The following is a 24,171-nucleotide window of genomic DNA, read 5'->3' on the forward strand; positions in this document are numbered from 1 at the left end:
CTAAACTCAAGAAGTCACTCTTTGTAAGCCTGACTTGGGTGGCATGCTTCAACCATAAAAGATCTTGTTACTTTTGATATAGCAAGAACGAAAGTGACAGAAATTCTTCCGTCCAAACTTCTTTCTGCCTTTGTTATTGTCTGGAACACTCCTGAGGCACTAAATCCAATTCTAGGGAAAAGTGGAGGTGGGGGAGTGTGCGGGTAGAAGTGGGGGAGGATCACTTAATCTAGTAAAGAAGCAGTCAAAGAAATCCTGAGTTTAAAGAATGAGCTCAAAGCCATTCTGAGTATCAAAGGATGTCCCTTAGGCTGCTACTGAGCAAATAAGGCATCGCTGTAGAAACCACAACTACTGCCTGGGACTGCAATGTAGGAAAGCACAAAATACCAGAAACAAAAGCATATTACCTCATGCTGTTAAAAAAAATCACATATAAATATGATACTTTATTTTATACTTTTTATTTTTGTTGGAAACAGGGTCTCATAGAGTCCAAGAAAGCCTTGAACTAGCCACCTAACTGTGGAAGACCTTGAACTCTTGATCCGCCTGCCTTACTTCCTAAGTGTTTGGATGACAGGAATGTACAGTCATGTCCAGTTTTAGGGGCTTTGTTTTCATTTTTTTGAGACAGAGTTTCACTGCATAGGCCAGGCTAATTCATGATCTATGGCCTCAGCCTCCCTAGCACTGGACTTACAAATACATACTACTACATAAGAGGCTCCTCTTTTGTATTTTCTAAAGATCTTGTGGTGGTTTGAATGAAAATGACCCCATAAGCTTACATGTTTGAATACTTGGCCCCAGTTGGTGGAACTGTTTAGAAAGAATTAAGAGATATGGCCTTGTAGGAAGAGGGTGTCACTGACGGAGGGTCTAGAGGCTTGAAAAGATATACACCATTCCCATTGTGCTCTCTCTCTGCCTCCTACAAGATGTGAGTTCTCAGCTGCTCCTATGGCCAGGCCTTTGCTCTGCCATCGTGGACTCTACCCCCTGAAACTGCAAGCTCAATTAAACCCTCCTTTTTAAGTTGCCTTGGCCTCGGTCAGGTGTTTGCCAAAGCAATAGAGGTGGTGCACACCTTTAATCGCAGCACTCAGGAGGCAGAGGCAGGTGGATCTGAGAGTTCGAGGCTAGTTTGGTCTACCAGAGCCAGTTCCAGGACAGCTAGGGCTGTTCACAGAGAAACTCTGTCTCAGAAAAACAAATAAAAAAATAAGAAAGAAAAGAAAAAGAAAAAGAAAAAGAAAAAAAAAGCAACTAAGACAGGCCTACTATACCCTCTTAAATCCCTGGCTAAAATACATCTTAAATGTCATCTTATTCCTATCAGGATAACTGCTTACTTTCCTACAGAAACAAATTTCAATCTCTTGTTTTCCATCTCAGGATTCTACTAAGCAGCTACAATGTTCATTCACACAAGATTACAAAAGCTGATCAGATGCTCTATACTCTGCTTTGCCACTAACAGAATGGACATGACTTCACGTGAGCTTTCCATCTATAGAATCTCTGCATTTCTAAATGTAGGTTCTGCATTAGTGACTTCTGTACAAGTGTTCACCTTACCTGTCCTGCTGCCTGCAAGTGCTGGGCTATACTCGACGTGAGGATGACTTGGCATAGCTGGAGAGCTGGAAGAAGAATCTGCCGGTATCGGTCCACGGGCGTTGGGATAAACATTGGGGGGTCTCTCATGCCAAACATGCTTGATTCATTTCAAACAACAAGGAGAGAACAATACTGCATTTAAAATAGGGTCTTAAAAATTCATTATTATTTACATGCTAAATTATAAACACTTATATGTTAAAATCTTTAGACAGAATAAAATGGGTGGAACAGAAGCAGAACACAAAAAGATGCATTATGTAGACAAGGGATTCTATGTCAGGATCTAAAAGTATTTAACTCAAAACTCTCTTTACAGACAGAGAAATAGTTAACTTTGGTGTTTAAAATTTGTAGTTTAGTATGAGAATATCCCTTTTCCTGAGACAACACAGTTCTGTGTTTAGCCTAAATAAGCTTAGACACTAATTTGCCAATGGATTTTCTTTGAGTTTAAGCAATAACTAAGCTCACCTTAAGTAAGTTATTGCTAGGAAGATACGCTGACTGCCCATCAATGCTGCCATCCTGTACACTGTGGGAGGGACCAGAGCCCATGGGAAGGCTCAGCTATGAACGTGTCTGCGTGACTGACAAACCTGACAACCCGATCTCAATCCCACACTGACGAGGAGAAGCAACTTCCAGAAGTTGTTCTCAGACCTCTACACACTGTAGTGCCTGTAAGCTACACACACCCCAAATAAATAAAATTAAATTTAAAAAACCAAACTGAATGATTGAACTGACATCTGCTGAAAACTTGAGACTTAAGGTTGGGCAGTAGTGGTGCACGCCTTTAATCCCAAGACTCAGGAGGTAGAGTTTAGGCCAGACTGGTCTATAATGGGAATTCCAGGACAGCTAGAGATATTACACAGAGAAACCCTGTCATAAAAAAACAACCAACCAACCAAACAAACAAACAAACAAAAAAATTCCTGAAACTTTTCTTCTCCATGATTTTGTTCCTTATACAACCCAGGCTGCCTCAAGCTCACCAACTCCTGCCTCAGTCTCCCAAGTGCTAGTCTTACAAGCAGACGTGTACTACCACACCTACCAACAAGGTTTAAGTGTACTATTATATTTTAGAAGGCCCCTGACTAGAAACAAATATCTATGGAACTCATATAAAATAAGGCTGGCAAGGTAACACGGGTTAACTGAATTCTCACCCTCTCTCACACAGCACACTACTCCTCTGTACTGGAAAGAACTGGTCCCACCCACTTTTACTATCTTGGGAACTTCCACTAACAAGAAAATGACAAAGGCATGCAACACTCCCTAACCCTTAGGAAAATTATCTTTGTGATTTCCATTATTCCTTTACAATCCCTTGCTAGGAGTGTAAACAAGCTGGTCCGTGTGGACACTTACCCATGTGGGTCCATCTCTGGGCGCATGTCATATACCTGGCACTGTGCTAGCCTCACAACCACCCCAGACCTTAGGAGCTCCAATGCACCTTGCTGTAACTTAGCCACTCTAGTGAGAAACGCCTGCAAAGTTAAGAAAGGACGCATCAGTGCTGAAATCATGGCTAATGGCCTTACAGCAACACAAGACACTCATACACATTCCTTATTAGTCACTAATGAGGGGGAAATCCTGATTTGCTTATAAAGATGCATTATATCTTTCTCCTAAGATATTTTATGGGAACTCAGAGGTAAATATTGTACATTTATACTACCGTACATATTTGTTGCAAATCGTACATTATTATTGTGAATTATTCAATTCAAATATAGTTTATGTCAATAGGTCAGTTGAGTTTGCTGTGCTCACTTCTAGTGTGTCTTTAGTATATTAAATATTTAGCAAATATCCAGGAATAAATGTATAAAGAGATAAAGACTCTAAGACTTCCACGATTGTAACAGACGTGAGAAATTTAACATGGAGAAACTGCAACAGATCTGGAGGGAAGGAAATGACAAAGTAAACACTACGTTTAAGTTGCTGCTCCCTCCCATGAACCCTGGCTTTCATGCCACTCTCAGGAGCATCCTGAGTAAGCAAGCAGCAGGATATGACCCTCGAACCTTCTCAGGATAATTCCAGCACACCTTCACACACAGAAAATGTGTTCCTAGCACAAATTCCCAGACGTCAAGCTCTTAAAATAACAAGTTTATATAACAGAAATACTCAAGGTACAGCAGTAGCCCAGTGGATAGCACAGCAGCCTTCCAATACACACCTCCAAGCCCTAAAGACGGCTGCTGACCTAATGCCAATGCTCACAACCCTTACCATTTTGGATTCATAGGTATAAAGGGCTTTTAAGAGAGGAGGCTGTGGAGTCAGCAAGCTCTGCAGAGTACGGTCATCTTCCACCAAGCTATCCACAAGGACCTTCAAATAGCCACTGTTGGAAAGGTACAGGAGCCACTGCTGCTGCTTGTCCACAGAGACAATCCGATCAAGAAGAGCCAGGGCCAGCATCTAAAGGAAGAAGGAATCAGAATCAAAGGCCCAATATGTGAATGGCTACCAAACCACCGACAGCCACTGCCTTTACTTGAGGTACTAAGAATGTTTTCTTATAAGAATGTCTATAATAAAATTTCAATGTTTTTTTGAGAAATTGGAAACTGTATGTAACTAGAGTTTCAATTTCTTGATATAAAGAGAATTTTCAGTTTCAAATTTTAAATCTGAAGCAAAACCTGTATTAAATATAATTTATATTTTAGCTAAAACCAGGCACTACTTGTTTAAAAGAACAGAAAACTAATTTTTTGAAAATGTATGTGTGCATGCCTGTGTGAGATCATAAGCACCAGAAAAGGATTGGATTCCCTGGAACTGGAGCTACAGACATTGTGAGCTGCCCAGCGCAGGTGCTGGGAGGTGAGCTCAGATCCTCTCCAACAACAGTAAGCACTCTTCACTGCCGAGCCATTTCTCCAGCCCCCATGTTTTCTTTTAACTGTTACTTCTAATTCTAAATTTTTATGTGTTATTTAGAGGAATCTTAGAAAAGTATTAAAATACGTGTAAACTAACAAACACAGTTAAACCCATTTTGATCTATTTCCTCCCAGTGTTTTATTCTATAAATAAAAGTACTTTAAATTTTTAAGCATAATTGAGGGGTTGCTCTCTAGTTTGTATTTTATCCTATTTCTTAAGTTTTTTTTTTCTTCCATGGCCTTGAAATAAACCACGTAAGTGCTACAGGATTGTGCAGTGGAATGAAACCCTCTCACCGTGTCATCAGGATGCCACGATGCTTTACTGAAGGAAAAGTGCAAGCTGCCTTCACAAGGTATCGTATAAAAGAGAACACAATCATGCCCGCAGTAGACAGACCTAAGATCTATTAGGCAGGATTTTTGTTGTTTCTATCCGTGTTGTTCTACTTGCAAACCTCAAACTTAGCACAGGTAATTAAGAAGAAATTCTGAGTGAAGATTCCACACAATCAAAACAGAGTAACAAAACAGAAGCTACAATCACAGCAGATGAGCAAACTCACTATAAAATAATATAGAAAATAATTCTCCACCTGCAACGTACATTTTAAAAGTTGATTCAGTACACACCTTCATAAATGCACAATACTTATTCAGTAGCAGTTCTAAACAACTGTTACTTTACCCTTCCAATCTCGTGGCCATCACAAGCATCTCGACAGACCACTTCCATGAGGGCAGCACCATAACTTTCAATGATAGCCATATTTTCTCGTTGTAATTTACTAAACACATCTTCAGGGGCTGTCAGCCTTTCCCACATGGTTTTCTTAGCTGTGAGTATTAAAACAGAAAAAAATGCAATAAAAATCAGTTCAGCAACTATATCTCATGTCCCATAACAAAAGAATCCATTACTACACGCATACAAAAGACCAGATCAATGAGTTCAGACGAATGAACTTTAAGAACATATCATGCACGTATACTAATAACACTCAATGTATGGCTCTTTCAGAAAGTAAAATTAATTATGGATCCTAAGAGAACTGAAAACTTGTATTTACCCTGCTAATCAATTTGCTTTTATAGTTTGTTGTCATCTTTGAGGATTTGGCTAAGAAGAAACAGATACGATATAGAAAAAAATATCACTCAAAAAGGAAAAACAGAAAGTTTTAATCTTTGGGATTTTTTTGTTTTGTTTTGGTTTATTTTTTTTAAGACAGGGTTTCTCTGTAGCTTTTGAGCCTGTCTTGGAACTAGCTCTTGTAGACCAGGCTGGCCTCGAACTCACAGAAATCCGCCTGCCTCTGCCTCCTGAGTGCTGGGATTAAAGGCGTGCGCCACCACTGCCTGGCAATCTTTGGGGTTTTAAAAATTGAAATATTTATTAAAATTAAAAACATTATTTATAAGGGCAATTTAAATATATTACCATTGGTAGTATAAACATATATTTCATTAAGAGTCATACAAACCTTATAAAACTTTCATAACCAAATAAAGCAACAGTTTTTATTTCAAACTAATCTCATGATTTTCCTCTTTAGTTTCTGAACTACCATATTTTTTTGTTATTTTTCAAGGCAGGGTTTCTCTGTCCCAGAACTTGCTTTGTAGACCAAGATGACCTCAAACTCATGGAGATTCACCTACTTCTGCTCCTGAGTGATGGGATTAACAGCATATCCCACCATGCTCAGGTCTGAACTACATCTTGAACCAGACACACAACACACACTTGTGATCACTGTACAAGACTCTGAGTTTGATTAGCCTGGGCTAAACAAAGAGCCAATCTGTATAGAAATAAACTGTCATCTTGATGACTGTTCTAAGTGTGCTATAGACCTCCACCTAGTGGTTAACTAGTGTTTGCCACTTTGACTAAAGGAATATGAAAAATACTTTTTTAAGAGAAAAATATGGGAGTTATTGGGAATGAATAGTCCCAACTACATCTTTTTTAAAAAGAGTCTGATTATTCAAAAAGATTCTTTAGCTGGGTGGTGGTGGCACAAGCCTTTAATCCCAGCACTCGGGAGGCAGAGACAGGCGGATCTCTGTGAGTTTGAGGCCAGCCTGGTCTACAAGAGCTAGTTCCAGGACAGGCTCGGTAGCTACAGAGAAACCCTGTCTCGGGAAAAAAAAAAAAAGATTCTTTAAACAATTTATTTTTCTTGACCTTAAAAATACCTGCATACAGAGGCTGTACAGATGGTTCAGAGGTTAAGAGCACTGACTGCTCTTCCAGAGCACCTGGATTGATCCCCAACACTTACATGGTAGCTCATAACCATATGTAACTCCACTTCCAAGGGATCTGACATCTTCTTCTGGCCTGGGACACACTGTGCACAGATACACAGATATACATCCAGGCAAAACAGTCAAACACAGAAAATTTTTTATACACACACATACACTAAGTAGGCGTTATGCCTCTATAAATCTACCATTGGTTGTTGTTATCTTCTAAGGTACCACGCATGAATGACAGCCATCATAACAATGAGGAACTGTATTAAAGGGTTGCAGTATTAGAAAGGCTTGGAACCACTGCTTTAATGAAGAAATCCTACCTTGAATTTATGTAAAACAATCTTCACACTAGTATAAAAATACACATATACTACAGATGAGCATTTGTACTAGGTAAGACCATTTTTATATGGCCATGAAAAAAAAAATCTATTAAAATAAAACTGCATACTGTTTCATATGGGAATTCTACCATAAATCTTCCTCTTGAAAAGTAGAGACATATGAGAATTTTGAGACAGTATTTCTGTGATAGTAAAGTATTAGAATTTTTATGCCTATGAATAAGCAAACTGCTTAAAAGTTATGTTCTTACTATAGAGCCATTTTATAAGACTTCAGTAAGTACGTACTGTGGTGCAAGAAGAGACACTGTCCAAGTCTACAAACAGTGCACTGCAGTTCAAGTATATAAAACTACACATCACCTGAGACTCTTAAAAACTAAACATACACCCCAGCTTTATAGCAATCTAACAGTTATGTCAAGATTACTAATTGTAGTTGTACTGAGTCAAAAGATAGAAAACTGACTTAGGTTTCAGAAGTTATCATCCTTAAAAATAGAAGAGACTAGATTAGAAATCAATCTAACCTTACCAGCTTCTAATGTGTCTGGCTCATCTGGTCTCTGGGCAATCTGCAGGTAATAAAGTAGAGAGCCGTACAGGTGAGTCCTCACACGCTGGAAACCACCACCTAGGAGACAAAAACATGCAGTCAAGTGAAAACTTCTTTACCAATCAAATTCAGAACAAAATCAAATGTACAGAAGATGTCGATGGAAAAACCTGTCTTCAAAATAAAGTCTAGCAGTTTCTTCAATATGATGTGAAGCGAAGAATCTCCAATAGAAGCAAAACCCATTGGCCGGTTCTCTGCTGCAGGAGGTGAGGTCAAAGAACTATCAAGCATGAACGCGTAATGGGCCTCGCCAGGTCCCGAGACCAGTGGCTGCTTCTGTTCTGTGCGGACAGCCTGGCTAAGGTGAGCGGTCAGGGTGAACACAGCGCCGGCCACCACTGGCATCAACTCCTGTGCTGCTTCATCATCCAGCACCTGAAAGTGCCCAGGGGATCAGAGTGAGACCCAGCATCATCATCCCTGCTAACAAGCCTCACACACACTAGGCTTTTCAACTACCTTAACAATACAAGAACTAAGCCGAGCGCTGGTGGCGCACACGTCTAATTCCAGCACTCATGAGGTAGAGACAGGTGGATCTCTGTGAGTCTGAGGCCAGCCTGGTCTACAAGTTACACCAATAAACCCTGTCTCAAAATAAACAAACAAATAAATAAAAACAAAAAGAAGAATGTTAGAACTATTCAAAAGAAAAATATTGAACAACTGTATGTAACTAATTCTTTCACATCAGTATTATAAACTCTAGTTTGCTTCTAATCTAAAAACAAGAAAAAAATTATATTTACTTAAAGGCAAATGCATATACCTATACTATACACTCATATATATAAATCTTTAGTCATATAAAATAACTCAGAAAGTAAATCACCTTATCATGTACATCTTGTAAAATGTCACGAATAATCAGTTGTCGATCTTCTGCCTGGATGAGCTCCTGAGGACAAGCGGTTAGTATAATCTCTACCAGCTGCCTCCATGATTCCAGCGCGTGTCGCTTTGCATGAAGACACTGCAGCAACTTGTTTCTTCCAACAACATACTGAAGAATAGTGCTGATTTCCTAAAGCCATAAATATTGAAACTGGTTAACACTCAGGGACACCGTACCTGTTTTAAACAATTTCCTATTTTTAATACTATCATTTATTAAGAAAACTTACTTAAATTACATTTATTAATAAATAATATTGTGTAACTTTTAAGATTTCAATATTAAAAAAATTACAAAAAGACAAAAGATTCCATGAAAGTTTAATTCTATTTCATTTGTTGTGTGTTTGCAGGGTTCAGCAGACAACTTCTGGGAATACATTCTTTTCTTCTATCATTGCATTCTGGAGAGCAAACTCAAGTTGTCTAGCTTGACAACAACTTCAGTCTGATCACTGAGTCATTTCACTGGCCCTCATGAGAGCTTAATGTTTAAGTAGTTTACTAATCACACATGCATTTATTGCTTTTTAAGCAAGCAACGTAAGTAGTATAAATAGTGTCAAACAGAGTGTCAAACAGAGCTTACCTCCATCAGCAGAGGCCTCTGTCCAATGGCTGCCATACCCTGAAGAGCATTGACTTCAGCTACGAGAACCCTATGAAGAAGCTAAGTAATTAGTGAAAAAGAGATGTCAGTAGGATAATACGCAGCAATTACCATAAACCACCCTAACTGGAAAAGGTCCAGGTATCTCTGGACACAGTGTAGCAGCGGTATGGTCCAATGTGCACAAAAACATTAGCCATCCCCCTCCTTCCACAAAGTAGTACCAAAGGGACTCGGGCAGCAATTTAATGCTGGGTGATCAGTATTGTTCTCTCTTTGCTGAGGATGTCACCATTCCCTTGGTAGAAAACTAAAAAGTGAAAACTACTTTGTAGTCTTAGCTGGGTGGGAAAATACCTAAAGGAAAGTCGACGAAACCTCTTAAAGAAAGTAGGGCATTTACTGAGTTTTATTCCTCACTATTAGACAAAATAGCCCAATAAGCTAATAACAGAAATCAGTTCCATGGAAGAATAAAAATACACACACACACAATCACACTTTCCCGACAGTGGAAGTCTGACGCACTGCTACTGCCGTTCTTTGACGGAATCCTCACCTTGACATTGCAGATCGTCTGTCCCCGTAAATTCTTGTGCTCACAGTTGGCAATGACTTGCTCAATCTGAGCACGGTCAAAAAAATCCAGCTGCAGGGGCTCAGGAATCTCCTGACTGAAGTCAATCGAATCAAGAATACTTAGAATCTTTCGACGGACTAGAAACAAGAAGGAAATGAACTATACTCGAGGCACAGAAGAGAGAATAAACCACCATACAGAGCTCACTTTGAACATGCTATTCTCTGAACCAAAGACCTTGCTGAAATCTAATAAACCTGACTTATTTCTGATGTGGCCATTCACTAAGATATTTTCCCTCCGCTCTGTAAACCCAAGGCTACTGACAACAAATAATCCTTGACATGGCTTTTTTATAGGTCCAGGCTCCAGAGATATATGTAAATTATCTTACAGTTTTTAGCGACGTAATGTGTCTACAACATACTACAATTCCAAGGGCTTCACCTTTTGTGGCAGTGTCAAAATGAAGGAATCCAGAGACAGACCTAGTTTCGTCTTCTATTCCTCCTTCGCCATCTGTTCGAGCACCAATAAAAAAGATCAGAAAAGGAAAAACACACTTTGAAATTACATTTACTTAGAAATGGCAAACATACTGTATTTTGTTTCTGGTTCAAAGAGCCTTTTGTAAATAAATAATTAAGATGTAAAGATTACGAGGACTAACTAGCAATGTTCATCTAACTCCTTTCATCCCTATGGGACTCATCCATAACTCTGAAGGGGATAATTAGAATTTCAAAACTGGCAAGACCTCATCATACTAAGAAAATGATTAAAAAGAAGCTTATGGTTCATTTGCATGTATAATACATGTTGAAATAGCTCCAGTCATGCTGGATCAGTGAGACAAATGTCACCATTTTGTATAAATTATGACTTGCAGATGCATTAAAAGGAAAATAAAATTACATCGAAGGACATTTTTGGGTTTGGGTGGGTTCCCCCTCCTTTTTAAAAAATATTTATTTATTTATTATGTATACAATATTCTGTCTACATGTATGCCTGGAGGCCAGAAGAGGGCACCAGACCTCATTACAGATGGTTGTGAGCCACCATGTGGTAGCTGGGAATTGAACTCAGGACCTTTTAAAGAGCAGGCAATGCTCTTAACCTCTGAGCCATCTCTCCAGGCCCGCCCCCCCCCCCCCCCTTTTCTTTTTGAAACAGTCTCTCTACCTGTCCTGGAACTCGCTATATAGAGCACTCTAGATTCAAACTCACAGAGATCTACCTGCCCCTCCCCGTGTCTCCCAAGTATTGGAATTAAAGGCATGAGCCACCATACCTGGCTAAAGGACAATTTTTAATTTTGTGCTTTAAGGGTAACTATACTAAAGCCGGGAATAACCAGCTCTGTCTCAAGTGCCATCCTAAATGTAAGCTGTGCACTCATCAAGAGCAGTCAAGACACTGCACACGAAGTATTAGCACTCACCTGAGTACGGCTTCACTGGCATGTCATCCAGGAGGAGGTGCAGAAGCCTCTGCGTATGTGACCGCTGGCGATTCAGAGAAGTCACTCTTAGTTCTATTGAGGCAGTCTTCATAAGCCAAGACATTTGATTCAGCATAGAGATTTCATACTCTGGAATTTAAAGAAATACATTTCATTTCCCATTGTTGTAACAAAAGGCCAGAAAATTCCACAAATCACTAGACACTTCCTCATGAAAGTCAGTAATTTCTGAATCTTTCTATCAAGATCAGAACATGAAATTATGAAAGAAAAAAAAGACACAAATGAAAAAGAAGTTATTCTGTGTCCACGAGAGATGAGGAGAACAATACAATTTTTATTAGTGCCGGACGTGGTATATGCCTTTACTCTCAGCACTCAGGAGACAGGAGGGCTGTGAATTCCAGGCTAGCTTGATCTACATTGCAAGTTTCAGGCCAGCCAGATACATAATGAGGCACTATCTCAAAAAAAAAGATTACCAGACTAGTTGCACAACAATTTTACAAGTCTCCCATAATTTAATATTAATGCCACTTTCTACTTTGTTTTTAAGTGTAATTTTCAAGTATATAACAATTCATAAAAATCATACTTTCATTCCCTAAAACACACTTAAACTCACATACATAATTTATCATAGATGATAAAATAGCTAGTGGAGCTCTTGCCTTCATATATAATCAGGACTATAAATTCCATATATAAAAGAAACTTAAAGGGGCTGGAGAGACATCTCCATAGTTAAGAACACTTCCTACTCTTGCAGAGGACCTGATTTAATCCCCAGCACCCACATGGCAGCTCACAACTACCTATAACTCAAGTTCCAGAGAACCTGACACTCTTCTCTTCCGGGCTCCACGGATTCCCGCAGGCATATGGTATATACAAACACAAAGGGAAACACACATATATAAAATTTAAAAATAAATCTTTCAAAAGAAGTTTTCATATTTAGTATTATTATGCTTTGAAATAGTCTTGCAATATAACCAAGGCAAGTCTCAAATACAGCCCACCTGCCTCAGCCTCTTAATGCTGCAATTGTAGGCATGTGTGACCATTCCTGGCTCAGTATTTTTTTTTAAGGATTTTATTTATTTATTAAGCATACAATGTACTGCTGGCAAGGAAGGCACCAGGTCTCATTACAGATGGTTGTGAGCCACCATGTAGTTGCTGGGAATTGAACTCGGGACCTCTGGAAGAGCAGGCAGTGCTCTTAGCCTTTGAGCCATCTCTCCAGCCCCCCTGGCTCAGTATTTTTATGCTTGATGGATCCTGTGCTTTGATGTACTAAATGATGGTAACACAAACATAATGACCAAGCAATAATATTAGCAGATGTCAGTCTATCCTGGTTGTTCTTTGTGTCAACCCGACATAGGAGCCACAACTGAGAAAGTGCCTCGTTCAGATCACAGACATATTAGGCACATCTGTGAGACATTTTCTTAGAGATTGAAGTGGGAGGGTCTGGCCCATTGCAGGATGCCATCCTGGGTTCCTGGCCAGGACGGTATAAGTAGGCTGAGCAAGCCAGTCAGCAGTGCTCAAGGTTTCTGCTTCAGTTCCTGCCTCCAAACTCCTACTTGAGTTTCTGACTGACTCCTCTCAGTGATACAGAGTGTGACCTGACACTGGTAAGATAAAATAAACCCTTTCCTCCCCAGGTTGCTTTTAGTTATGGTGTTTATCACAGCAATAGAAGCCATAACTAAGATATAGGCCAAGCTAAGTCAATCTTTACAACACATATATCATAAGCCAGACAGTGACTATTCTTTTGTATATACTCATGTATAAAATTTTAAAGTTTCTATAATGTTTTTGTATAAGCAAAACCTCAATTAAAAATGAGAAAATTATAAAAATATAAAACTGTCAATTAGATAATTCCCAAAGATCTTACAGTTTTTCGAGAAAATGAGAAAGCTGACAATTACTAGCACTAGAAATGTAAAACAGAATGTATGGACCTCGGTTTCAAACTATGACGATATAAGATAAGCTTCAGGCCTATACGACAGTGCAGGTCTGTGGGTTCAGTCGCTCAGGAGGTTGAGGCTGTGGAGAATGGCCTGAACACACAAATTCAAGACACCCTTAGGTTGGCTGTAACATGGCTCAGGAGATAAGGGTACCTGCACCAGGCCCAACTACCTGAGACTGATCCCTAGGAACTGTGTGGCGAAAGGAGAGAACCACCCCCTAAAAACTGTCCTTTAATCTCTACAGGCATGCTGTTGTGCAAAATATAATAAAAAATAATAATAAATTCTACTATATGTGTAAGAGATTAACACAAAAACATAGAGAAAAAAGTTTGCAAATAGTTCAGTAGAAGAAAATAAAAGCCAGGCAGTCGTGATGAGTGTCTTTAATCCCAGCACTCCACGGGCAGAGGCAGGCGGGTCTCTGTGAGTTCAAGGCCAGCCTGGTATACAAAGTGAGTTTAAGAATAGCCAGGATTGTTAAACAGAGAAAGCCTATCTTGAAAAACCACACACAAAAAAGAAAAAAGTCACAGAGAGAGAGACAGAGAGAGAAGAGAAGAGAAGAGAAGAGAAGAGAAGAGAAGAGAAGAGAAGAGAAGAGAAGAGAAGAGAAGAGAAGAGAGAAAGCCAGGTGGTGGTGGCACACACCTTTAATCTCAGCACTCAGGAGGCAGAGGCAGGGGGATCTCTGAGTTTGAGACCAACCTGATCTAGGACGAGTTCTAAGACAGCAAGTTCCAAGACAGCCAGGGCAACGCAGAGAAACCCTGTCTTGACAGACAGACAGACAGACAGACAGACAGACAGACAGACAGACAGACAGACAAGACACACGCCCGCGTGCGCACCAACCAACCAAAGAGGCTGGGGAGATAAGACTTCCTGCCTTCATGAACACCAAGCATACACATATGACGCACAGATACATACATGCAGGGGAAAACACAAACTTGTTTTAAATATGTTTTCTAATTTTAAAAAGGAAAAACAATCTTGATAAAGTTTAAATTAGGCTAGAACAGTTCGTAGTCATGTCAATAAACTAGATTTATAATTTCCTTTAAGATTACTTTTCAGAGTTTTATTTCAAAACAATTTGACTAGTTTCGAATATATATAAGACACAAATGTAAATCAGAAATTCTTCTAAGAAATATTCATTCACAAGCAGGCAAGATGTCTTAGCAGGTAAAAGCCCTGCCACATAAACCTGATGACTGAGTTCAAACCGCAGCTCTGACTCACGGAAGATGGAAGGAGACAGGAAAAGTTGTTCTCTCATCTCCACATGTGCACACCCACGCACAAATAACACACACACAGAGGAAGAGAGAATATCCAATTTCAGAGATCTTATCCCTCCAACATAGCCTTTAAGTTTTGTTAGTAAAGAACCAAATTCCCTCATTCAGATTATACTCGTGTATTTTACACTAGAAGTGAAAATAGGAAACAAATGAGGTCCACAACCTGCTCTCTAAATTGTGTTAATAAGGCCAGGCAACAGCAGGGTAGGCATCTGTTACACAATATGACCAATCCTAGGCTGAAAACACAAAACCCAACATGTTCTAAACCCCAAGATTCCTAAGTGCCCACATGCCACAAGCATAAAAGTCTACGTCTGACCTCACATGACAGGTTGCAGACAAAATGAAGGCACACTAAAAATCTGTGGTAAAATGAACTTCAGGCTATTCCTATAAGGTTTGCATACACACATGAACTTCATGTTTAGAATTGGGTACAGTCCCCAGGATACCTTAGATGTATGAACTACTCCAAAATCAAAGGGACTGGTGTGGGTCGTGGTGGTGTACACCTTTAATCCCAGCTGAGGAAGAGTACATCAAAGGCCAAGCTCAGGTCCAGATAAAGAACCTATCAACCAACTCGTCAGTTAAATATTCAAATTCTGAAACATTTCTTATTCCAAGCCTTTCAGGTAAGAGTTCTCATCTTATAGTAATAAAGCAATATAATGTCCTACCTTTGTTAGAGAAAGGAAGATGTTGCAACTGAGAAAACAAGAAATCCTGGCTGGTTCTCAAGTACCTCATAGTAGGACCAGATGTATCAGAGCACGCACATAACTGATAGATCACCTAATAAAATAAAAGCTCTCAGTCAGTACTGACTTCAAGATAGCAAAATATGAATGTAAAGAATTAAGATGCATCAATAATCCAAGCAAATGGAAAATCACATGTATAAAAAATGTAAGCTTATACTTAAAAAAAACTTATGTATTTTATGTTGATGAGTGCTCTCTATCCATATGAACGAACACATGCATGTTAGGAGAGGGTATAGGATTCCATTATAGATGGCTGTGAGCCACCATGTGGTTGATGGGAAATAAACTCAGGACCTCTGAAGGAGCAGTCAGTGCTCTTAACTGCTGAGCTATCTCTCCAGTCCCATAAGCTTAGATTTCTAAACCCAGGTCCTTGGTGTGCCAGCTCAAGAATACACACTGAAACCCAGTTCAAAGTACTGACATTTGCAGACATGGCGTATAATCCCAGAACTAAGGAAGCTGAAGCAGGGTAATCATTAGTTCAAGCCCAGCCTAGCTTACATAGCAAGACCTTGCATTCAAAATAAAAATAAAAAAGTTTTATATGACAGGACTAAATCTTGGAATCATTCTAAACATATTTATTAATACAAACACAAAATTAATTAAGCTTTTATATTTTAATTAGTAGTAGTACTACCTAGTAGCCACTTGTGAAAAATCATAATTACTTTATCCAACTTCAAAAAAACCCAGTAAAACTTAGTAGAATTCAAACAATCACTATTTAAAAAAATTACAAAGTAGTTCAACAATGAATCAATATGTGGCTGAAGGATGCAACATGACTTGAGAAGCAGAGTCTTTACATGGGCTGATGAGTTTGAATTAATACTAGCAATACATTTCTGTGACTATAAGAAGAGTATTCTCCTAGCCAAATCTGAGGTCGCTGGTAATAACAGTCTATGACTATCTTGGCACAAGCATAGACTATGACTAAACAGAAACTATTTAAAAAGTTGAACCCAAATTTATCATGTATTTTATTCAAATAAATAAAACTTCATAATAAAATAAAATAATTACAAAGATTTGCAAACTTCACTATATTACAAATATAAGCTCTGAATACAACTTTAACAAAATAGTAAATTTGAGGGGGAAGCATTTATATCAATCTAAGAAAAACTGAGACCTGATAAATATACAAAGATCTCCATTATGTACATGATTATCAGAAATACCTAAATAGACAAAATGGCATAAACATGAAAATCACGCAAAATAAACCAAGAGTCCATCTGTCTTTAATAACAGAAATAATTAAGTCAGTTGTGGTGGTCAGGTAACAGTCCCAGCTCTTTGGAAAGCTGGAGAAGACAACTTGAATGTACCAGTCTGAATATCGGCTGGCAGACAAAGCAAGAGTCAAATATGTCTCTTAAAAATACACATCCCTGACGTAGATGATAAGCTTTTCAACTACTTCTGCATATAAGATTCCATAACACTGAGCTTCAATTACCTCTGATCTCTCATTAAAGAAGATCTAATTCAGATTCAAAGAAGCATGAATGTTTGGGAAAACCAGAGTACAAAAGTGAATACTGAAAATCACAAAGACAAACATGAAAATAACAGATATGTCTCCATTACACTGGGAGAATAATCCTACCTTTTAAGCCATGAAATGCGAATCATAGTGCTCTTGACCTTAAGTTGAGGAATTAGTCACGAATTATAAACTCTAGTTCTCAGAACACTTGTAAATTGAGTAAAACAAGACACAAGCACAAGGGAAAGTTCTCAAGCAAATCTGAACTCTACTCAGATTCTGCCATCTCCACAGTTGAGGACTTCCTTCTTCATAGGCTTCTTCAAAGGTGCCGCTTGTACTGGCACACTATGCCTCGGCAATCCATTTCACAGATAGAAAATTCAACACCAGAGAAGCTACATAGCATGCCCAAGCTGGCTCAACCTGCCAGGGGATACAGATGGCGACCAGGGATCTTTTGACCCAAGCATGCTCTAGAACGCCCCCCAAAACATACTTTAAATACAGCACCACTGGTAAAATCCATGAAAACACCCCGTAGTTCTCATTTCTCCCACTGTCAGTACTGCACATCTGCAGGATTTTGTTTATGCCTCATGGATTTTATCCATAAAGACTGGAGAAATTGTTATATGAACTCATTTCTATCCTAAATGCCCCTCTTCCATCTATGAACTCAGTGCCCAAGTTTCTGTTCAGTTCCTCAGAGTGCTATCCACTACGTACCTGGTAGCACAGCTCGGCCAGCTGAGGATACTCCTGCACAGCCACAGGGCCAGTCCTCCCTTCTGTCCCTTTCTCCAGGATGTTGAGGATGGCGTGCAGGCAGGTCCGAGGGCAGCCTAACACTCCTACATGGAACCAAAAGGAAATGCAAGTTTTCTCAGGGTTTCTGCATCACAAAATCTGAGTTCCCTTTATCACAGTCTAATTTTAGAAATACATGCTCAACTGTGAAAGTGCTACAGGAAATACTGATACAGGAAATTGACAAATCTAAATTCTCTAAATCTTTGATCCTAATGTCATTTTCAAATGTCATTTTCTAAGTGAATTGCCGTGTGAACCCATAATTTAATAAATGAAAACTTACATCAACAAACACATAAGAAATAGATGCCCATGTGTGGTACAGCTATACCTGGGTCTTGCAGGTTCGTAGTACTGATGGGTTTCTTCAATTCAAAGCCCAACAGGTAGAGAGCAAGATTGGGTGGATTGCGTTCTAGAGATGTAATGAGAAGATTCAAGATGTGGATTCTCGTTTCATGGCGGATTGCAGCTAACTTCTTCTCATATTCTGCACCTGAATACAGAAACCACAGAACAAAATCAAATATCAACGGAAGGAAAGCACACCAAACTTTAAAGAAGCGTGTACTCAAAACCCCAAATCTACTTAATTCTTTACTGACCACTACAAATGCTTTGATTTAAACAATCTTAAAACTATTTATTCTAGCAAATTCTCAATTTCTCTTACACAAGCACCAGATGTTTCAAGGTTTTTCTCTTTATACTGCATATGTATATAAAATAAAAACACATCTGTTAATCAGAGCCATACCCTCTTCAACACGAACAAATTCTTCTGTGTCTTCACTATCCAAGCACTCTACGAATCCAGCCATCAGCTTCTGGCTTACACTCTGAAGTCACAGACAGAAAAATGATGAATTAATAAAACTCTACACATTAGACAACCAATGGTAAACACGGCCCATTTATTCACCTGTGAAAACAAAGCCAAATCTGCCCCAGTATTTAGGTTGTTTTGTTTTGAATTTTATGTGTATGGGTATTTTGCCTGCATGTATGTCTGTGTACCAAGTGCATGCCTGGTGTCCAAGGAAGCCAGAAGAGTAGCCAGATCCCCTGGAACTGGAGTTACAAACAACTATGAGCGACCACACGGGCCCTGAGACTTAATCCCAGGTCTTCTGGAAGAGCAGTCAGTACTTTTAACCACTAATCTCAATCCCTCTCCCCTCCCCCACTCTCGTCCCTAGATTTTAGATGCTTTTAACTAAAAGAAAACTTAGCTATTTATATTGCTACACACAGTCAAAGCAGACATAGTGGCATGCACCTGTAATCCAAACACTCAGGAAGCTGAGGTAGGATGATCCTAAATTTGAAGTCAGCTTGCTCTGAAAAAAGAAAGCAGACTAAGTGTGATGAGACACCTCAATCCCAGCCCCTGGGAGACAGAGGTAGACAGATCTAAGTTCAAGACTCACCTGGTCTACACAGTGAGTTCCGCGCCAACCAAGGTTACATAATGAGACCCTTCCTCAAAAAATAAAAAGAAAAGGGAAGGAGGGAAAAAGAAAAGAAACCTGACAGGAAAGAGTATGCTCTGATCAGGAATGATAATTTGAACTTAATTTAAAGCTCAGCATAGTGGCTCACACCTGTGACCCAGCACTTAAGAGGGATAGGACATGCCTGGTGCCAAGTCTGAACCACATAGCCAGACCCATTCTCAAAAACAGAAAAAAGGCCAGATTCCAGAAGCCACATCTGCATCTCACAGTAGCTCTCATCCTTGGTACTGCCATCATTCCAAGGGGACTCACAAAGATGTGAGGTCACTTTCATTTGCTACAGCTAGTGAACTACTGACACAGTGGCAGGGAACCCAGTAATGTGAAAGGTCTTATAAGAGCTACAGCCAAATGACGATCTGGGGGCTCGTGAGATGGCTGAGCGAGTGCAGGTGCTTGCTGCTGAGCATAATGAATTGAATTCAAACCCCAGAACCCACATGGGAAGAGGAAAACTGACTCCTCCAAGTTGTCCTCTGACCTCCAAACCCACTTCTGCAGGCCTTGTGCATGGAGACCCATTCCCTCTCTCTCCCTCTCACACACAAAACAAAAACTTAAAAACAACAAAATAAGATCTATTTCACCTGAGTGATAAAACGGCTCCTGTTTTGAAGCACTGTTGAGGAGATGCAGTAAAGGCCTGTATTTTAGTTAAGTAGAGCCTCCTACAGACATAGATGTTTACAGATGAAACACAGCTGCAGCAATCCACCAAGGACAGCACAGCAGAGCTCAGAACCCACCTCTTCAGTGGAGCCTGGACCAGCCAAGGCAACATAACACCATTTCAAATGAGAAAAGGAGAAACTAAACTATTAGGAACAGAAGAAAAAGGAGCATTTGAGCCAATATAGAAAAAGGAGCATTTGAGCCAATATAGAACACAGGCTCAGAGTCAACCTCTCCACAGATGGAGGCAGGAGGATCACTGAAACAATACAGTAACGGTCTCAGGAAGAAGAAAAAAAAGATCCTTAAAAACACTCTATAACAGCAAACATAGCACAACTGTGGATCACCAGAAAACCACAAAGGTAATTAGGTCAGCACACAGATGTGGCTACAAGATCAATGTCTTCAAATGCTGAGAGTGACGGCCATTTTGTAGACAACATAGTCACATACTAGAGTGCAAACACAGAGCACACTGCAGAGGGTATCACGCTGCAAAGGATTAACTTCAAAGACAAATCGCAGTCGAGTGCACAGCTACTTCCTCACCTATCTCTTATGAATGCACCTACTCTTTGAAGATCATTCCACAAACAACAATACAACTCATCCAGACACTGTAGCCGCTAGAATGCATCAACAAGAGAATCAGTTACCTGGTCATGTGTGAAATCGCCAACCAATTTGATCTGAATGTTGGAATTGCAAGAGATACAGCAGAGGATCTTGGCACTTTCAAATGCCAATTCAGGATTACTGTTCCCATGATATAGATACCTTCAGAAGAAAACATTGAAAAACAATGTGATCAAGCTTGGCTTTTCACTGTTGTCAGAAAAGAAAATTTGGGGGTTTGAAGATGGCTATGGCTAAGCAAATTTGTGGAGGACCTGGTCTGGCTCTCAACACCAACATCTGCTTACAATTACCTCAAACTCCAGCTCTAGAGGATTCAACCTCACCTCTGACCTCTGCAGGTGCATATGCACAAGCAGGCACACACAAATACATATAAAAATTAAAAATAAGTAACTCTTAAAAGAAAAAGAAAACTTAAAGTCTACAGTTCACCTACAATATAACACTTTTGGACAAATGAGAGAAAAGTGTCCCCTTATAGCTACAAAAGAACCTCTTCATACAAGTTGAGTTAAGCCAAGTCATGCCTTCCAAAATACCTGTGTGAAAGTCTTAGTCTACAAATGACTATTTGAAAAAGGGCCTTTGTATATGTAGGAAATCAAGCACCCATAAGGTGATTAAGGAGGATTGTGCTGGCTATGTTTATGTCAATCTGACACAAACTAGAATCATTTTGGAAGAGGAAACCTCAATTGAGAAGATGTTTCCACCACACTGGGCTTTGGGCAGCCAGTGATTTTTCTTGATTGACAGTTTATGTATGAGGGCCCAGCTCACTACGGGCGGTGCCACCCCAGGGCTCATACACCTGGATACTATAAGAAGCTAAACAAGCCACGAGGAGCAGGCCAGTAAGCACCATTCTTCCATGGCCTCTGATTAAGTTTCTGATTCCAGATTTCCGCCTTGAATTCCTTCCTGACTTCAATCAGAGATGGGAGTGTGAGCCGAGAGCTGTAAGATAAAAATTTTTCTCTTCAAGTTGTTTTTGATCTCATTGTTTTATTAGAGCAATGGAAAACATAACTAAGACAAGGATACAAGAAGACTGCCCTCACAAAAGGATATGTGGACAGAAGCACTCCCAAAGATCACATATGAAGAAGCTGAGGTGCAACACCAAACCACCAGAATGTCAGCAAATGTACGTGTGTAAATCCATGTATGTATATAGGACTGGGGGTGGCTCTCTATCCCTAGCCCTCAAATACTGAGTTTCCCTCCAGAAAACAAACTCTGTTCATTTTGAACCTAAACTTTTAGGACACAGAATGAGGTAGGAAGAGGAAAAAAAAAGGCATGATAAGGCTCAGAGTGATTGAAATAAAGGAGTGGAATTAGATAAGGTTAAAGTAGGCCAAACCCAATAATCTGTGATGTATTAAATACTCAACAAAAAAGAGACTAAGAACTGGAGAGACTCTGTCATTCTCTTGCTCTCCTGACAAATGTGCCTTACCTGGCAATATTAACCACATTGTCAGCCTTCTTAGTTCTGGGATTAATCCCCTGCAAGAGCTGTTCCAAAGGAGAGACGATGAGAGCCAGCTGACTCTCTCTCAGAAGGTCCATGAAAAGGTTCTCCTTTTGCAGAGTGAGATTGAGAAGTGCTAAGCAATGCTGAACTGCTTTTTCCAGGTGTTTCTTCCCTGTAATCCCAAAGGAAGTTAGAATCTAAATCAATCTTGGAAATGAGAAAACAAACTTAAAAGGCAGGTTTTAGTTTCAAAACGTCCTTGTTTTTTTACAAACGTTTAACAGCACCCACCCAGTTATTCCTGTGGCCCAGGCTACTCATATATTAGCTTCTCTTTTCCGTGATCCTCTAGAGCAGCAGTTCTCAACTTTCCTAATGCTGCAGCCTTTTAGTACTGCTGCAGCCTCATGCTGTAGTGACCCCCAACCATAAAATTAATTTCATTGTTACTTCAAAACTGTAATTTTGCTGTTAAGAATCATATTATAAATATCTGATATGCAGGATATCTAATATTTGATCCAAAGGGAGTCATGACCCACAGGTTGAGAACCACTGCTTTAGACAATGGCTCTCTGAATGGGGTAATGTGTGCCCAGTGACCATTTCATAACACCTATAAACACTCATACTGTTCTGACTAAGAAGGTGTAACTGGAACCCAGTAGACAGAAGCATATAGCACATAGTCCAGCACCCACAGTAGAGCGATCAAAACTGTCAGTAGTGCTGAGTGAGAGTAAGAGACCGGCTTCAAGTAAGACACAGCACAGGATTCAAATTCAGAGTTAAGCATGTTAAAGATGTGAAAGCGAAAGAAACATTTGAATTATCTGCAGAAGACCCTGAAATGAGATAGTAACAATGAACCAGTCTCAGTAATTCAGTCTGTTTTCGCTCATAATGACTCACTGGAAGTTGTTGTTGAGAGACTCTTACACTACAAAAGCCAAAGATGTCACCAGTTCTGAAGTCACACAGACTTTCGGGCACATACCAGGGAAAGGCGCGTAGGTATCTAGCTGCTTAACTCCTTCTTCCAGTAAACTGAGAGCAAGTTCCAACATTGGTGACTCATTCAGAAGATGATACATCAGACTGAAGCCAGGTGGCTTATAGGCTATGATTTCTTCTCCTAAATAGGACACAGTGCAACAGATGATGAGCCAGCATTGGCTTAAAACTATTTAATATCATGCGTGAGTGTGTGTGCGCGCATGCACGTGTCTGTATGCACACGTGCGTGCATGTGCATGTTCAGAACATAACTTGTTGGAATCAGTTCTCTTCTACTGTAAATTCCAGGGATTTAACGGAGACCACGCAAGTGCTATTACCTATGAAGAAACAGTGAGTGTCCATCTCACAGGCCCCTCAGTCACAACTTCTGTTAGACTCTCTGTTTCTGTGAAATGTATATCACTATAACTTAAAACAGGATAAACTCAGGTAAAGGCAAGCCTAAAGCTGCAACAGGGACACAAGCCGTAGAGGGCATCAGTCCCATAGAGAAATGGCGCCTGTGCATGGGGACCAGGGCCCACCATCAAAACAAGTGAACTCATGGAAGGAACTATGACCTGAGTACTGAGTAAAATCCTATTTTCTCTTTCACAGAACATGATTAAAACAGTAAAGCAAAGATTAAATTCTAATTTTAATCATAAATTTTAACTAACATTTATATACATAGTCAGTAAATCAAACTCTGACACTTACCTTGTAGCTCCACAAACTGATCTACAAAATCTTCAAGCTGAGGCTCATAATCTCTCAGTAGCTTATAAAATACTTCCAAGACAACCTCAGCAACTTCCCACTACAGGAAAAAAAAAAAATCAGCAACAATGAACGGTCCAAGGTGAGAATTGTCAAGTTTTCCATTCCCTCCACTCTACTCTCCAGAAAAGAGACAAAGTCACTAGTCTACTTTATGAATTTATGCAAACATTCTTAATTCACATTGTCATCTGTCAAAGGATAACAGGTTGGCTTTTCTACAGATAGAACATGTTTTAGATGTTATTTAAGAAGTGTCTCTTCAGTCAAAGTTTGAGCTCTTTTACAAGTTTAAGGTACTGAGCATCTGACCATGTTCACTTTATAATTACACAATATCAGATTTCTATAAAGTTCAAACAT

At 39.6% G+C, this 24,171-nt stretch overlaps 1 protein-coding gene across 2 annotated transcripts in view; it reads right to left on the bottom strand.

Annotated features, from left to right (window-relative positions):
- Nucleotides 1-24,171, bottom strand: part of Nup205 (nucleoporin 205) — a 67,912-nt gene that overhangs the window by 10,859 nt on the left and 32,882 nt on the right. For both annotated transcript variants that reach the window (XM_057776194.1, XM_057776185.1), the window contains exons 16-34: nucleotides 23,749-23,848; nucleotides 23,027-23,164; nucleotides 22,012-22,201; nucleotides 20,567-20,687; nucleotides 18,476-18,557; nucleotides 18,050-18,214; nucleotides 17,635-17,759; nucleotides 15,318-15,432; nucleotides 11,307-11,456; nucleotides 10,310-10,381; nucleotides 9,842-9,999; nucleotides 9,262-9,342; nucleotides 8,611-8,802; nucleotides 7,886-8,153; nucleotides 7,695-7,793; nucleotides 5,236-5,384; nucleotides 3,886-4,077; nucleotides 3,007-3,128; nucleotides 1,582-1,720 (exon numbers count right to left, since the gene is read on the bottom strand). In XM_057776194.1, the coding sequence (XP_057632177.1) occupies nucleotides 1,582-1,720; nucleotides 3,007-3,128; nucleotides 3,886-4,077; nucleotides 5,236-5,384; nucleotides 7,695-7,793; nucleotides 7,886-8,153; nucleotides 8,611-8,802; nucleotides 9,262-9,342; nucleotides 9,842-9,999; nucleotides 10,310-10,381; nucleotides 11,307-11,456; nucleotides 15,318-15,432; nucleotides 17,635-17,759; nucleotides 18,050-18,214; nucleotides 18,476-18,557; nucleotides 20,567-20,687; nucleotides 22,012-22,201; nucleotides 23,027-23,164; nucleotides 23,749-23,848 (2,658 nt within the window). The remainder of the gene's footprint in view (nucleotides 1-1,581; nucleotides 1,721-3,006; nucleotides 3,129-3,885; nucleotides 4,078-5,235; nucleotides 5,385-7,694; nucleotides 7,794-7,885; nucleotides 8,154-8,610; nucleotides 8,803-9,261; nucleotides 9,343-9,841; nucleotides 10,000-10,309; nucleotides 10,382-11,306; nucleotides 11,457-15,317; nucleotides 15,433-17,634; nucleotides 17,760-18,049; nucleotides 18,215-18,475; nucleotides 18,558-20,566; nucleotides 20,688-22,011; nucleotides 22,202-23,026; nucleotides 23,165-23,748; nucleotides 23,849-24,171) is intronic.

This window comes from Chionomys nivalis, chromosome 1, assembly GCF_950005125.1.
Source record: "Chionomys nivalis chromosome 1, mChiNiv1.1, whole genome shotgun sequence".
NCBI lineage: Eukaryota > Metazoa > Chordata > Mammalia > Rodentia > Cricetidae > Chionomys > Chionomys nivalis.